Here is a 13,106-nt window from a genome sequence, read left to right on the forward strand (position 1 = left end):
GATATAGTACCAGCTCTGAAATCAGCAAGACCTGAGCTCAAATCTGGCCTCAGATACGTAACACTTCCTAGCTGTGTGACCCTGGGCAAGTCACTTAAACCCAATTGTCTCAGCAAAAATTTAAAAAAAAATTATTTAAAAGATTATATCCTTCTTACCGGGTATTTGGAAAAGGGTTATATAGAGTTGCTCTGTTTCTTCCTGAGAAAGGTAGACAGGGAAGGTGGAACAGTCCAGCAGAAAATGGCAAGCAGCAGCAAAGGCTTCCTGGCATTCCTTGCTCAAATCTCCTAGGTCAATAATCACCTTGTAAATATAGCATTCCTCTTCCTCTTTTTCCTTTTTCTTGCCAATGCCATGGGTTGAAGAGAAGGAAGATCTTGGAGTTTTTTGCTTAGTTGGAGCCCCTCGAACTGTAAACAGATCTGAAAGCATCTGTTTAAATTGGGGTACAGTGATTGTCTTGGTTTCCCATGAGCCTCTCTTCTTGCCCGAGTTTTCAACAATTGTGCCATTTACTTCATTTTTGTCACTTGTGTTTATAGTTACTGTTGACTGATTTTCCTCTTCAGGTTCTGGTAGCTGGACCCCAAAAATATGCTTATTGGTAAAGGTAGTAACCAGTTCCTGAATGTAGTGCAAAGTTTTCTGCATGCTACCATTTCTTTTCCAGACATCATCTTTTTCTGGAGAAATCCTAGGGATTTCTAAATGCAGAGAAAGCTCTGGGGATGAAGCACTTAGGCCAATACCACTGTCTTCAGATTTAAGTGGGGGAAATGAAGCATCCTCCTCATCAGGTGCCACAGACTTCATTTCTAAAGTTATTTCGCCTTTATCTATTATAGGATTCTGCCATGAAATAAAAAATAAAAACTTTTTTATTGGGATGACTCAAAATGAAGATATTCAGATTTAGTTAATTTCTATGCAATACTTAAAAAAATATACACAAATTAAAACCATCTCTTGCCCTCCAGAACTGAAAATCTAGAGCAGAATTAGATTTTTTTTGTTATTCATTGACTCAATAAATATCCATTAAGTACCTGCTGCTTTCAGAACCCATGGGAAGAATACAGTTAAGACAGAATATACAGATAACCATTTTATATCACATTGCATAAGTGCATGAAAAGTCCATGGTCTTCAGCTAGAATAAGGTGCCAATAATATTAAGAAGGAGATTAATGTATTACATTAAATCTGCTTACTCAGTAAGACTAGTCTTTTTTGGAGACAATTATTCTTCCTCACATATATTCTGGATAGAAAAGAAAGTAAACAAAGCAAAAGAAAAGAAATCCAGGAATGGATGTTTACTGATCCTGAGCTCACTTCTCCATCTCCTGATCATCAGTGGTGAAGCTAAACTAGCAGACTCTAGGATACAATACAAGCTTACACTAACACCCATTCCTGCACCTCATTTTCCCTTCTTTCTTTCTAGTACTGTAACAATAAGCTAAAAAAGAAATCCTTGAAAACCAAAAAAAAATTCTTTTTTTCTTTTTTGACCTTTTTAATTAATAATAGGTTTTATTTTCAAAAAACATGCAAAGATAGTTTTTAACATTCACTCTTGCAAAATCTTGTGTTCCAAAATTTCCCTTCTCTCCACTCCCTCCCCTAAAAGGCAAGTAATCCAATATATGTTAAAGACGTACAATTTTTCTATGTGTATTTCCACATCTATCAAAAAGCATTTCTGTATAATAACAAAACATAAGGAGTAATAATGAAAGGGAAATCCCAATCTATTAAGTAACTACAAGATACATAAAATAGCTGGGTATGAACCAGACCAAAGTACCCAAAATGCTTATAGAGATCCAGTTACAAAGTGCTCCTTACAGAAATAAAGTACAAACGAACTTGCTAGAGGAACATTCAGTGTTCATGGCTAAGCTATATGAATATAATAAAAATAACAATAGTGATAACATTAATTTACCTTTTTAATGTGATGACAATTATATTGCCAAGGGGATACTTTATAGACCTTGATAAAATGATACCATAATTTGTTAAGAAAAACAAAAATCTAGAATATCAAGGGAAAAGATGAAAAGAAGAACAAAAGAGGAATAATATACATGTATAAGTGAACAATTTGTGAATAAACAAGAGAGAGAGCATTGTGAGGTGTGAAATGGATAATTTTGATTACATTAAATTAAAAAGTTCTTATACAAATGAAACTAATGTAACCAAGATTAGAAGGACAGCAAGAAAAAAAAAAAAACTGAGGGAAATTTTTATAGACATTTTTTTTTCTTAAAGCTTTTTATTTAAAAAGCATATGCATGGGTAATTTTTCCAACATTCACCCTTGCATAACCTTTTGTTCCAAAATTTCCCCTCTTTTCCCCATCCCCTCCCCTAGTTGGCAGGTAGTCCAATACATGTTAAAATATTGTTGAAATACATGCTTGATCCAATATATGTATACATATTTATACAGTAATCTTGTTGCACAAGAAAAATCAGATCAAGAAGAAAGGAAAAAAAAACTGAGAAAGAAAACAAAATGCAAGCAAATAACAACAGAAAGAGTGAGAATGCTATGTTGTGTTCCCACTAAGTTCCCACAGTCCTATATCTGCGAGTAGATGGCTCTCTTCATCACTAAACAAGTGGAACTGGTTTGAATCATCTCAATGTTGAAGAAAGTCATGTCCATCAGAATTGATCATCATATAGTCTTTTTGTTACTGTGTATAATGATTTCCTGGTTCTGCTCATTTCACTTTGTATCAGTTCATGTAGGTCTCTCCAAACCTCTCTGAAATCATCCTGTTGATCATTTCTTACAGAACAATAGTAGTCCATAAGCTTCATATACCATAATTTACTCAGCCATTCTCCAATTGATGGGCATCCACTCAGTTTCCAGTTTCTAGCCACTACAAAGAGGGCTGCCACAAACATTTTTGCACATGAGTCCCCTTCCCTCCTTTAAGATTTCTTTGGGATATAATCCCAACAGTAACACTGCTGAATCAAAGGTTATACACAGTCTGATAGCTTTTTGAGTATAGTTCCAAATTGCTCTACAAAATGGTTGGATCCGTTCACAGTTCCACCAACATCAGTGTCCAGTTTTCCCGCATCCCCTCCAACATTCATCATTATCTTTTCCTGTCATCTTAGTCAATCTGACAGGTATATAATGGTATCTCAGAGTTGTCTTAATTTGCATTTCTCTGATCAATAGTGATTTGGAACACCTTTCCGTGTGGTTACAAATAGTTTCAATTTCTTCATCTGAATATTGTCTGTTCATATTCTTTGACTATTTATAAATTGGAGAATGGCTTGAACTATTATAAATTTGAGTCAAATCTTCATATATTTTAGAAATGAGGCCTTTATCAGATCCCTTGGATGCAAAAATGTTTTCCCAGTTTATTGCTTCCCTTCTAATCTTGTCTGCATTAATTTTGTTTGTACAAAAACCTTTTAACTTAATATAATCAAAATTATCTATTTTATGATCAATAATGATCTCTAGTTCTTCTTTGGTCACAAATTTCTTCCTCCTCCACAAATCTGAGAAGTAAATTATTCTATGTTCTTCCAATTTGTTTATAGTATCATTCTTTATGTCTAGATCATGAATCCATTTTGACCTTATCTTGGTATATGGTGTTAGGTGTGGGTCTGTGCCTACTTTCTGCCATACTAGTTTCCAATTTTCCCAGCAGTTTTTGTCAAACAGTGAATTCTTATCCCAAAAGCTGGGGCCTTTGGGCTTGTCAAATACTAGATTGTTATAGTCATTGGCTATTTTGTTCTGTGAACCTAATCTATTCAACTGATCAACTTCTCTATTTCTTAGCTAATACCAAATGGTTTTGATGACCGCTGCTTTATAATATAGTTTTAGATCTGGTACTGCTAGGCCACCTTCATTTGCTTTTCTCTTCATTAATTACATTGAAATTCTTGATCTTTTGTTCTTCCAGATGAATTTTGTCGTTATTTTTTCTAGGTAAGTAAAATAATTTCTTGGGAGTTTGATTGGTATAGCACTAAATAGATTAGTTTAGGGAGTATTGTCACTTTTATTATATTTGCTTGACTTATCTATGAGCACTTTATATTTTTCCAATTGCTTAGATCTGATTTTATTGGTGTGGAAAGTGTTTTGTAGTTTTGCTCATATAGTTTCTGACTTTCCCCTGGCAGATAAGATTCCCAAATATTTTATACTATTGGCAATTACTTTAAATGGAATTTCTCTTTGTAACTCTGTTGGATTTTGTTAGTGACATATAAGAATGCTTATGACTTATATGGGTTTATTTTGTATCCTGCAACTTTGCTAAAGGTGTGGCTTATTTCTAATTGCTTTTTAGTAGATTCTCTGGAGTTATCAAACTATACCTTCATATCATCTGCAAAGAGTGCTAATTTGGTTTCCTCATGACCTACTCTAATTCCTTTAATCTCTTTTTCTTCTCTTATTGCCAAGGCTAGCATTTCTAATACAGTATTGATTAGCAATGGCGATAGTGGGCAACATTGTTTCACCCCTGATCTTATTGGGAAGGGTTCTTGTTTATCCCCATTACATATGATGCTTGCTGATGTTTTTAAATAGATGCTACTATTTTAAGGAAAAATCTATTTATTCATATACTCTCTAGTGTTTTTATAGGAATGGATGTTAGAATTTATCAAATGCTTTTTCTGCATCTATTGAGATAATCATATGGTTTTTTGTTAATTTGGTTATTGATATTGTCAATTATGCTAGTAGTTTTCCTAATATTGAACCAGCCCTGCATTCCTGGTATAAATCCTACTTGGTTATGGTGTATTATCCTGGGGATTATTATCTGTAATCTCTTTGCTAATATTTTATTTAAGATTTTTGCATCAATATTCATTAGGGATATTGGTCTATAATTTTCTTTCTCTGTTTTTGTCCCACCTGGTTTAGGTATCAGTGCCATGTCTGTGTCATAAAAAGAATTTGGTAGGAGTTCTTCATTCCCTATTTTTTCAAGTAGTTTATATAATACTGGAGTTAATTGTTCTTTAAATGTTTGGTAGAATTCATATGTAAATCCATCTGGTCCTGGGGATTTTTTCTTAGGGAGTTGATTAATAACTTGTTCTATTTCTTTTTCTAGAATGAGAATATTTAAATTATTTACTTTCTCCTCTGTTAATCTGGGCAATCTATATTTTTATAGGTATTCCTCTATTTTGCTTAGGTTGTCAAATTTATTGGCATAAAGTTGAGCAAAGTAACTCCTAATAATTGCTCTAATTTCCTCTTTATTGGTGAATAGTTCTAACTTTTCATTTTTATTTTCTTTTTTCCATTTCACAATTTTAAGCAGTTATTTTTTTTTCTTTTTCACAAATTCTGTTTTTCTGAGAGTTGCTTTCTTTTTCCATTTTATCAAAACTATCTTTCAATAAATTATATGCCTTTTCCAAACCCTCTTGAAAAATTTTCATTTTCTTTCTCCATTTTACTTCTAGCTCTCTTTTAAGATCCTTTTAAATTTCTTCTAGGAGAGCCTTGTGTGTGATGGGGATCAGATTATATTGCCTTTTGGGGCTTCATTTGGAGACATTTTGCCTTTAGTCTACCAGGATTTGAAATCTGTTTTTTTTTTTTGTTTTTTTTTTGTTTTTTTTTTTGCCATAAAAGTTGTCATCAGAGTCCTCTTTACTTTTTTACTCATTTTTTTTTTTTAAAGTTAAGGTCTGCCTTTAGGGTGGGGGAGGTTTTCCAAATGATGACATCTGTGCTGGGTCAATGCTGATTCACTCCCAGTGCTGGATGGGTGTGGCCAGGTCCCGTGACTTTCTGGCCACTATTGAGCTTTTGTGTTTGTGTTGGATGTTTTATAACTTCTATGCTGATCTACTAGCTTGCAGTCAGGGCAGAGTGGCCAACACTGCTATAGATTCCTGTAAATTTCTCCTAGTAGATTCTCTGCCACAGGGAGCCAGCAACACCCCAGGACTCTGTGCTGTCTGTGCTGGCCTTTGTACTCAGCTGCTTGCATTGGCTGCCTCCCTCCCATTTCCAATTAAAACAGACTTTTTCTGGCAATCTTCAAAATTATCTTCTGCTGATAAATTGCTGTACTCCCAATATATGTGGTTTCTGCCAGTCCAGAGCTAATTCAGAGGCTGGATTTTGTAATTAGAGTCGTAGAGAAGTTAGTGAGAAACATGTGTCATCTCTGCCATCTTGGCTCTGTCCCCAGAAATCCTTAGACATCTTCTTGGATTAAGATCTCATCTCTTAAATATAAAGAGAATTTTGTCAAATCTATAAGAATATTGAATCATTCCCCAATTGATAAATGATCAAAGGATTTGAACAGGCAGTTTTCTGATGAAGAGATCAAATCATTTTGATTAGAGAAATGCAAATTAAAACAACCTTGAGATGTCATTTTACACCTATCATATTTGCTAAAATAATATATGGGGTTAATTGTACCTGTTAAACCTATATTGGATTGCTTGCTATCTAGGGAAGGAGGAAAAAAATTTGAAACACAAGGTTTGTTAAAGGTGAATGTTGAAAATTATCTTTGAATGTATTTGGAAAAATAAAAAGTATTAAAATGATAGAAAGGGAAAGAGACAAACGTGGGTAGGGATGTGGAAAAATTGGAACATTAATTCACTATTAGTAGAACTGTGTAGTAATCTGACATTTTTTAAATGAAAGCTTTTTATTTTCAAAATATATAAATGGATAAATTTCAACATTCACCTTTACAAAACCCTGAGTTCTAATTTTTTTCCCTCCCTTTCCTCCTACTCCCTCCCTCAGATAGCAAGTGATCAATATATGCTAAAAATGTTCAATTCTTCTATATATATTTCCACAAATATCATGCTGCACAAGAAAAAAACAGATCAAAAAGGAAAAAAAAAAATGAGAAAGAAAACAAAAAGCAAGCAAATAATGACCAAAAAGCAAAACCACGATGTCATGATCCACACTCAGTCCCCACAATCCCCTCCTTGGGTATAGATGGCTCTTTCCATCATAAGATCATTGGAACTGGCCTGAATCACCTCTTCACCAAAAAGAGCTACATTCATCATAATTGATCATTACATAATCATGTTGTTGCTGTTCTCTTGGTTCTGCTCACTTCACCTAGCTTCAGTGCATGTAAGAGACTTACAGATGTCTCTGAAATCATCCCAATGATCATTTCTTAAAGAACAATAGTATTCCATAACGTTCATATACCATAATTTATTCAGCCATTCTCCAATTGATGGGCATCCATTCAGTTTCCAATTTCTGGCCACTACACAAAGGGCTGCCACAAACATTTTTGCATATGTGGGTCCCTTTCCTCCTTTATGATCTCTTTAAGATACAAACCTAGTAGAGACACTGCTGGATCAAAGGGTATGCACAGTTTGATGGTCCTTTGGGCATAGTTCCAAATTGCTCTCCAGAATGGCTGAAGCAGTTCACAACTCCACCAACAATGTATTAGAGTCTCAGTTTTCCCACATCCTCTCCAACATTAATAATCTGAACATTTTGGAGAATGATAAGGAATTATGCCAAAAGAATTATTAAATTACCTATAACCTTTGACCCGGAAATACCACTATTAGGTCTATTTCCCAAGCTGATTAAGGAAAAAGGAATTCTAAAATATTTATAGCTGTTCTTTTTGTGGTAGCAAAACACTGGAAATTGGAGGGATACTTATCATTTGAGGTATGACTGAAAAAATTATGATATATTTTCATGTTAGAATACTATTGTGGTATTAAAAATGATAAGCTCAATGATCTCAGAAAAACCTGGAAAAACTTGCATAAAATAATGAGAGTGAAATAAGCAGAACCAAGATATACAATGTTACCTTGGTTATTATATACAATGTTATAATAACAGCAATATTGTTTTAAGAACAACTTTGAATGACTAAATTTGACTATTATAATACTTAAATTAACTACAAAGGACATATGAAGGAAGATGCTATCTGTATTCAAAGAAAGAATTGATGAATAGAAGTATGTTTAATATGGTTTTACATATGCAATTATTGAATGTACACAGGAAAACATGCTCTAAATCATTAACAGTAAGAGAAATGAAAATTCAAATAACTATAAAGTTCTCTCTTAGGTTGGAAATGATGAAAAAGGTGGGAATGATTGGATTTGAAGAAACTGTGGGAATATAGGCACATTGAGATGCTCTTAGTAAAGGCATGAAGTGCTTCTATTACTCTTAACTCCAATTTTAAAGAATCCAAGAAAAGTGACAAAAACTGAAACAAAGGTCATATTTAACAAAAATATTCCTATTGGTATCCTTGGTGTTTGTAAAGCAAGAAATAAAGCAGCTGTTCATTGATTAAGTGAAAAAAACTGTAGCATATGAATGAATATCACTAAGCAATAAGAAATATCAAAAGTAAAGACTCAGAGGAACACAGCAAATTCTGGACTCCAGCAGCAATATGTAAGATGGATGTAGTATTGAAAGACTTTAAGCAGGAAGACAATGGGCACAGACTGAGAGTTCCTTGTCAATGAAGGCCTCCCAAAATTTTACTGATATAGAGTACCCTGACATTTTCTGAGGGTGTCTCATATATTCATAAAGATACCAAGAAATAGGAATCTAATTGTTAAGAATTTATAAAATCTCTCAGCTGGCTCATACTGACTGATTCCAGTACAGTCTTCTGAAATTCTACCACACACAAGCAGCAAACTCAAATCTGAGTCAGAAAGTGAAAGAGCTCTCAAAAAAAAAAAAAAATACCACACAAAAAAATCCTTTAAACATCAACTGAGAGAGATTAGAGAAAAAACGAAGAAAATAAGAACACTCCAAGAAAGATAAGATTATGAGAAGAAAGTCAACCAAGTGGAAAAGGAGGTTGAAATTCTAAGGAAGAAAATCTTTTAAAGCTAGATTGGACAAGGGTAAAGTAGTGAACTTATAAGAGATCAAGAAACAATAAAACAAAATATAAAGATTGAAAAAATAAAAGAGAATGTGAGACATCTCATAAAAAACCAGTTGATCTGGAGAACAGATCATGAAGAAGAGAAAATACAAATAGTTGAAATACCTGAAAGCTAAGATTACAAAAAAAGAACCCTGTTACAGTAATAGAAGAAACAATTTTTTAAATTGTCTTCAAGTGTTAGAACAAGAAAAGAAAGTAGAAATAGAAAAAAATCCACTGATCATACCTGAAAGAGAGCTATGAGGAAAACCTATAGGATTATCATAAACCAATTCTGAAACACCCAAGTCAAGAAAAATATTATGAGCAACAAGAAAAAAAAATTCACAAATGGTGAAGCCACATTTTGAATCACATAAGACCTATCAGCAACTACAATAAAGACTACTGGTCTTGAAACTCTATATATTGAAGAGCAAAAGAACTGAGGTTGCCACTGAAAAATTACACCCAGCAAAGTTAAGTATGATTCTGAATGGGGAACAAAAAGACATTCAATAAATTGCCAGAGTTTCAGAATTTTGTTACAAAAAGACCTAAACTTAATAGAAAATTTGACACTCAAGATCTCAGAGAAATACCAGGTAAATATCAAAGATAAATTATAAGGGACTGAATAAGGACAGTTTATGCTTTATATGTGAAAATGTAAACCATGTGTTTAAGATTGTCATTAGTAATTGAGTAGTTCAAAAGAAAGATTGGGGTAGAGCTGAGGATGATGTGATTCTTTTCTCTCTCTTTTTAAAAATAGCTTCTTATTTTTCCAAATACATGCAAAGATACTTTTCAACACTTCACCTTTGCAAAACCTTGTGTTCCAATTTTTTTTCCTTTCTTCCAACTTCCTCTAGACAGCAAACAATTCAATGTAGGTTAAACATGTGCAATTATTCTAAACATATTCATCATGTTGTACAAGAAAAATCAGGTCAAAAGAAATTTAAAAAACCCAAACAAATAATAATAACAACAACAGCAAAAATGTGAAAATACTATGCTTTGATCCACATTTAGTCTCCATAACTCTCTCTCTCTCTCTGGATGCAGATGGCTCATTCCATCACAAGTCTATTGGAATTGTCTTGAATCACCTCATTGTTGAAAAGAGCCAAATCCAGATGATGTGATTCTAAAAGCAAAAGTGCGTAAGAAAAGGAAAAAAAGAGTAATTATCTTACATAAGATGAGGTGCAAGAGGAAGAACTGACACAGAGGATATAAATGAGGTATGGGAGGAAAAACTGACACAGAAGAATTAGACAGGGGAGGGGAACTGGCAGTTCTGGAACCCTGCTCTCATCAGAAATTGGTTAAAGAGGGAATAATAGGCATATATCCAAAAGGGTATAAAAGTCTTCTCAATTCAGAAAGAAATAAGAGCCTAAAAGGATAGGGAAGGGGAAGAGAATGAGAGAGGGATTTTTAGAGGGAACTCCATGTACATGAATTCTGTATTAGAGAAACAATAATATATGAATTTAGAAGGGAATAAAGATTTTCTAATTTTATAAAGAAATGATAAGGAGGGTATAGAAAAGGTGTGTAGATTAATGGGAATGGGATAAAGAGGGAATACCATATATATATATATATTTGGAAGGCTATAGAACTCTTCTAAATTCAGATAGAAACAGATAAGCAGAAAGAGTTGGGGGGAGGATAAGGGAGGGATCTTTGGAGGAAGAGAGAGGTTAGGAAATAGGGGATATTAAATATTAAGTAATAGAGGGATAGGAAATAAGAGAAATACAAAAACACAATAATAAAGATCAGGAGTCGAATTTATTACGTTAAAAAAAAACAGGGGTATTAATCACGAACTCAAAGTTTAAACCCAAAGTAGATTTAATCAAAAGACAGAGGAGCTGGGAAGACAGAGTTGCCCTGTATGGTAATAAAGAGATAAAGAGGCTTTAGAAGGAAAGATAATTAGTTTTGGAAATGTTGAGCTTAAGATGTCTACTGGACTTCCAGTTCAAGATGTGTGAAAGGCAATTGGAAATTTGAATTTAGAGGTCACCAAAGGTTGATTTAAGAATCATTAACATGGAAATGCTAACTCAATTCATAGGTGCTGATGAAATCACCAAGTATGGAAAAGAGAGAGAAGAGAAAAAGACCCTAGGACATAACCCTATAGGACTCCTAGAGGTAGAAGATGTGATTTGGATGAGGGTCCAACAAAGGAAATTGAGAAGGAGCAACCTGTTAAGCAGGAGAACCAGAAGGGACTATTGTCCAAAAGAAAAAAAAATAGAGAAAAACAAGTTTTTAGGAGAAAAAAGTAATTAACAGTGTTAATGGCTGAAGAGAAGTGAAGAAGAATGAGGATTGAGAAGAGTTTATTGTATTGAGTAATAAAGAGATCAATGATAACTTTAGAGAAAGCAGTTTGGATGAAATGATGAGATCAGAAGAGAGAAAGTGGAGATACTAGCAAAGTCTTTTTAAGGATTTTAGCCACAAACGTAAATTATTAGTAGATGGGATGGATTGAGTGAGGATTTTTTGAGGGGAAGGATGTAGCTGGGACATGATTGTAGTCAGTAGGAAAGCAGTAGATGAGACTGAAAATGAATGAAAGAATGGGGGAAACAGAAGGTGCAATCTGTTCTAGGAAACAGACAAGAGGATTGCTTGAGTAGGTAGAGAGGTTGACTTTGGCAAAGAGTAAAGTCACTATTATGTGAGGCAAAGATAAAGGTAGAGATAGTGGCAGAAAATATCTGAGTGATAGATGAGAAAGAGGAGAGAAAAGGGAGCTCATGGTTTCAACTTTTTTCTGTAAAATATAAGCCAAAATTCTGAGCTGAAAGTGTAGGGGGTAGGAAAGCTATGGGAAATTGGGAAAGAGATGAAAAGGTTTGAAGCATTGCTGTGGAGAGTAGGATAGTGAATTGATAAGAGAGGTTTTGTGGGATTACCTAGTAGCAGTGAAGCTCAGCTGAAGTTACATAACATAAATTTTCAGAGAACACAAAAAGAACAATAGCTTTTCTCTACCTTTGTTTAGTAGAACATGTGTAGTTGTGAAGGGCTGATCCAAGGCTGAAACTTGGCAGGGTACAACTCGTGACATGATAAAGGAGATGGGGGACTCAAAAGAACAGTGGAGAACTGAGTAGATTCACCAATGGGTCAAAATGGAAAAAGAAGGGAGAGTAGTTAGCACAGGAAAGATTACATGGGAGAGAATGAAAAGGGTTAAGGGATTGAAGGTCACTTACAGCATAAAATGGAAGGTGTACCAATGATTCTGTTTGGATGATCTGAAAATAAGAATTGGAAGGGGAGGGAACAATAATGCAATGGGAGAAGGAGAAATGGAAATGAAGAATGCAGTAAATTATATTACATAAATGGTGCATGCAAGAAAGAATTTTTAAAATGGAGGGAGAAAAATATGAATGGAATATAAGAGAGAGTAGGAAGACAATAGTCAGAAGCAAAACAGAGAAAAATACACAAAATAGAAAAAGGAGCAGGGTGAAAAAGAGAAGGGTTAAGTATAAGGGGAAGAGAAAGTCACCACAAATAATCATAAATATAAATATGATGACCTAATCAATAAAATGGAATAAGGGGTAGCAGAATGTCTTAGAAATCAGAATGCAGTGATATGCTATTTACAAGAAACACACGTAAAACAGAAAGATATATGTACATTTAAAATAAGGGTCTAGAACAGAATCTAACATGTTTCAGTTGAAGTAAAAAATAAGTAGCAAATAGCAATCATGATCTCAAAACAAAAATAAAAATAAACCTATTTAAAAAGGAATAAAAAGGGAAACTACATTGTGCTAAGAGGTACTATAAGCAATGAATTAATATCAGTACTAAACATTTATGTGCCAAATGACATAGCATCTAAGTGCTTAGAGGAAAACTTTAAAAAACTATTGGAAGAAACATATATTTATGTGATAGAAGAAGAGTTCATAACTAAACAAGAGATAGAAAGGTTCACAGAAAGTAAAATGGATTATTTTGATTGATTATATAATTTTTAAAAATTTTTGTCCAAAGAAAACAAGTGCAGCTAAAATGAGAAGAAAACAAGAAATTGGGAAAAATCTTTATAGCAAGTTTTTCTGATAA

At 33.7% G+C, this 13,106-nt stretch overlaps 1 protein-coding gene across 2 annotated transcripts in view; it reads right to left on the minus strand.

Annotated features, from left to right (window-relative positions):
- DOP1B (DOP1 leucine zipper like protein B) overlaps window positions 1–13,106 on the minus strand; it is a 132,985-nt gene that overhangs the window by 58,823 nt on the left and 61,056 nt on the right. For both annotated transcript variants that reach the window (XM_031959242.1, XM_031959241.1), the window contains exon 14: window positions 159–852. In XM_031959242.1, the coding sequence (XP_031815102.1) occupies window positions 159–852 (694 nt within the window). The remainder of the gene's footprint in view (window positions 1–158; window positions 853–13,106) is intronic.

The sequence above is a fragment of the Sarcophilus harrisii genome, chromosome 3 (assembly GCF_902635505.1).
Source record: "Sarcophilus harrisii chromosome 3, mSarHar1.11, whole genome shotgun sequence".
Classification (NCBI taxonomy): domain Eukaryota; kingdom Metazoa; phylum Chordata; class Mammalia; order Dasyuromorphia; family Dasyuridae; genus Sarcophilus; species Sarcophilus harrisii.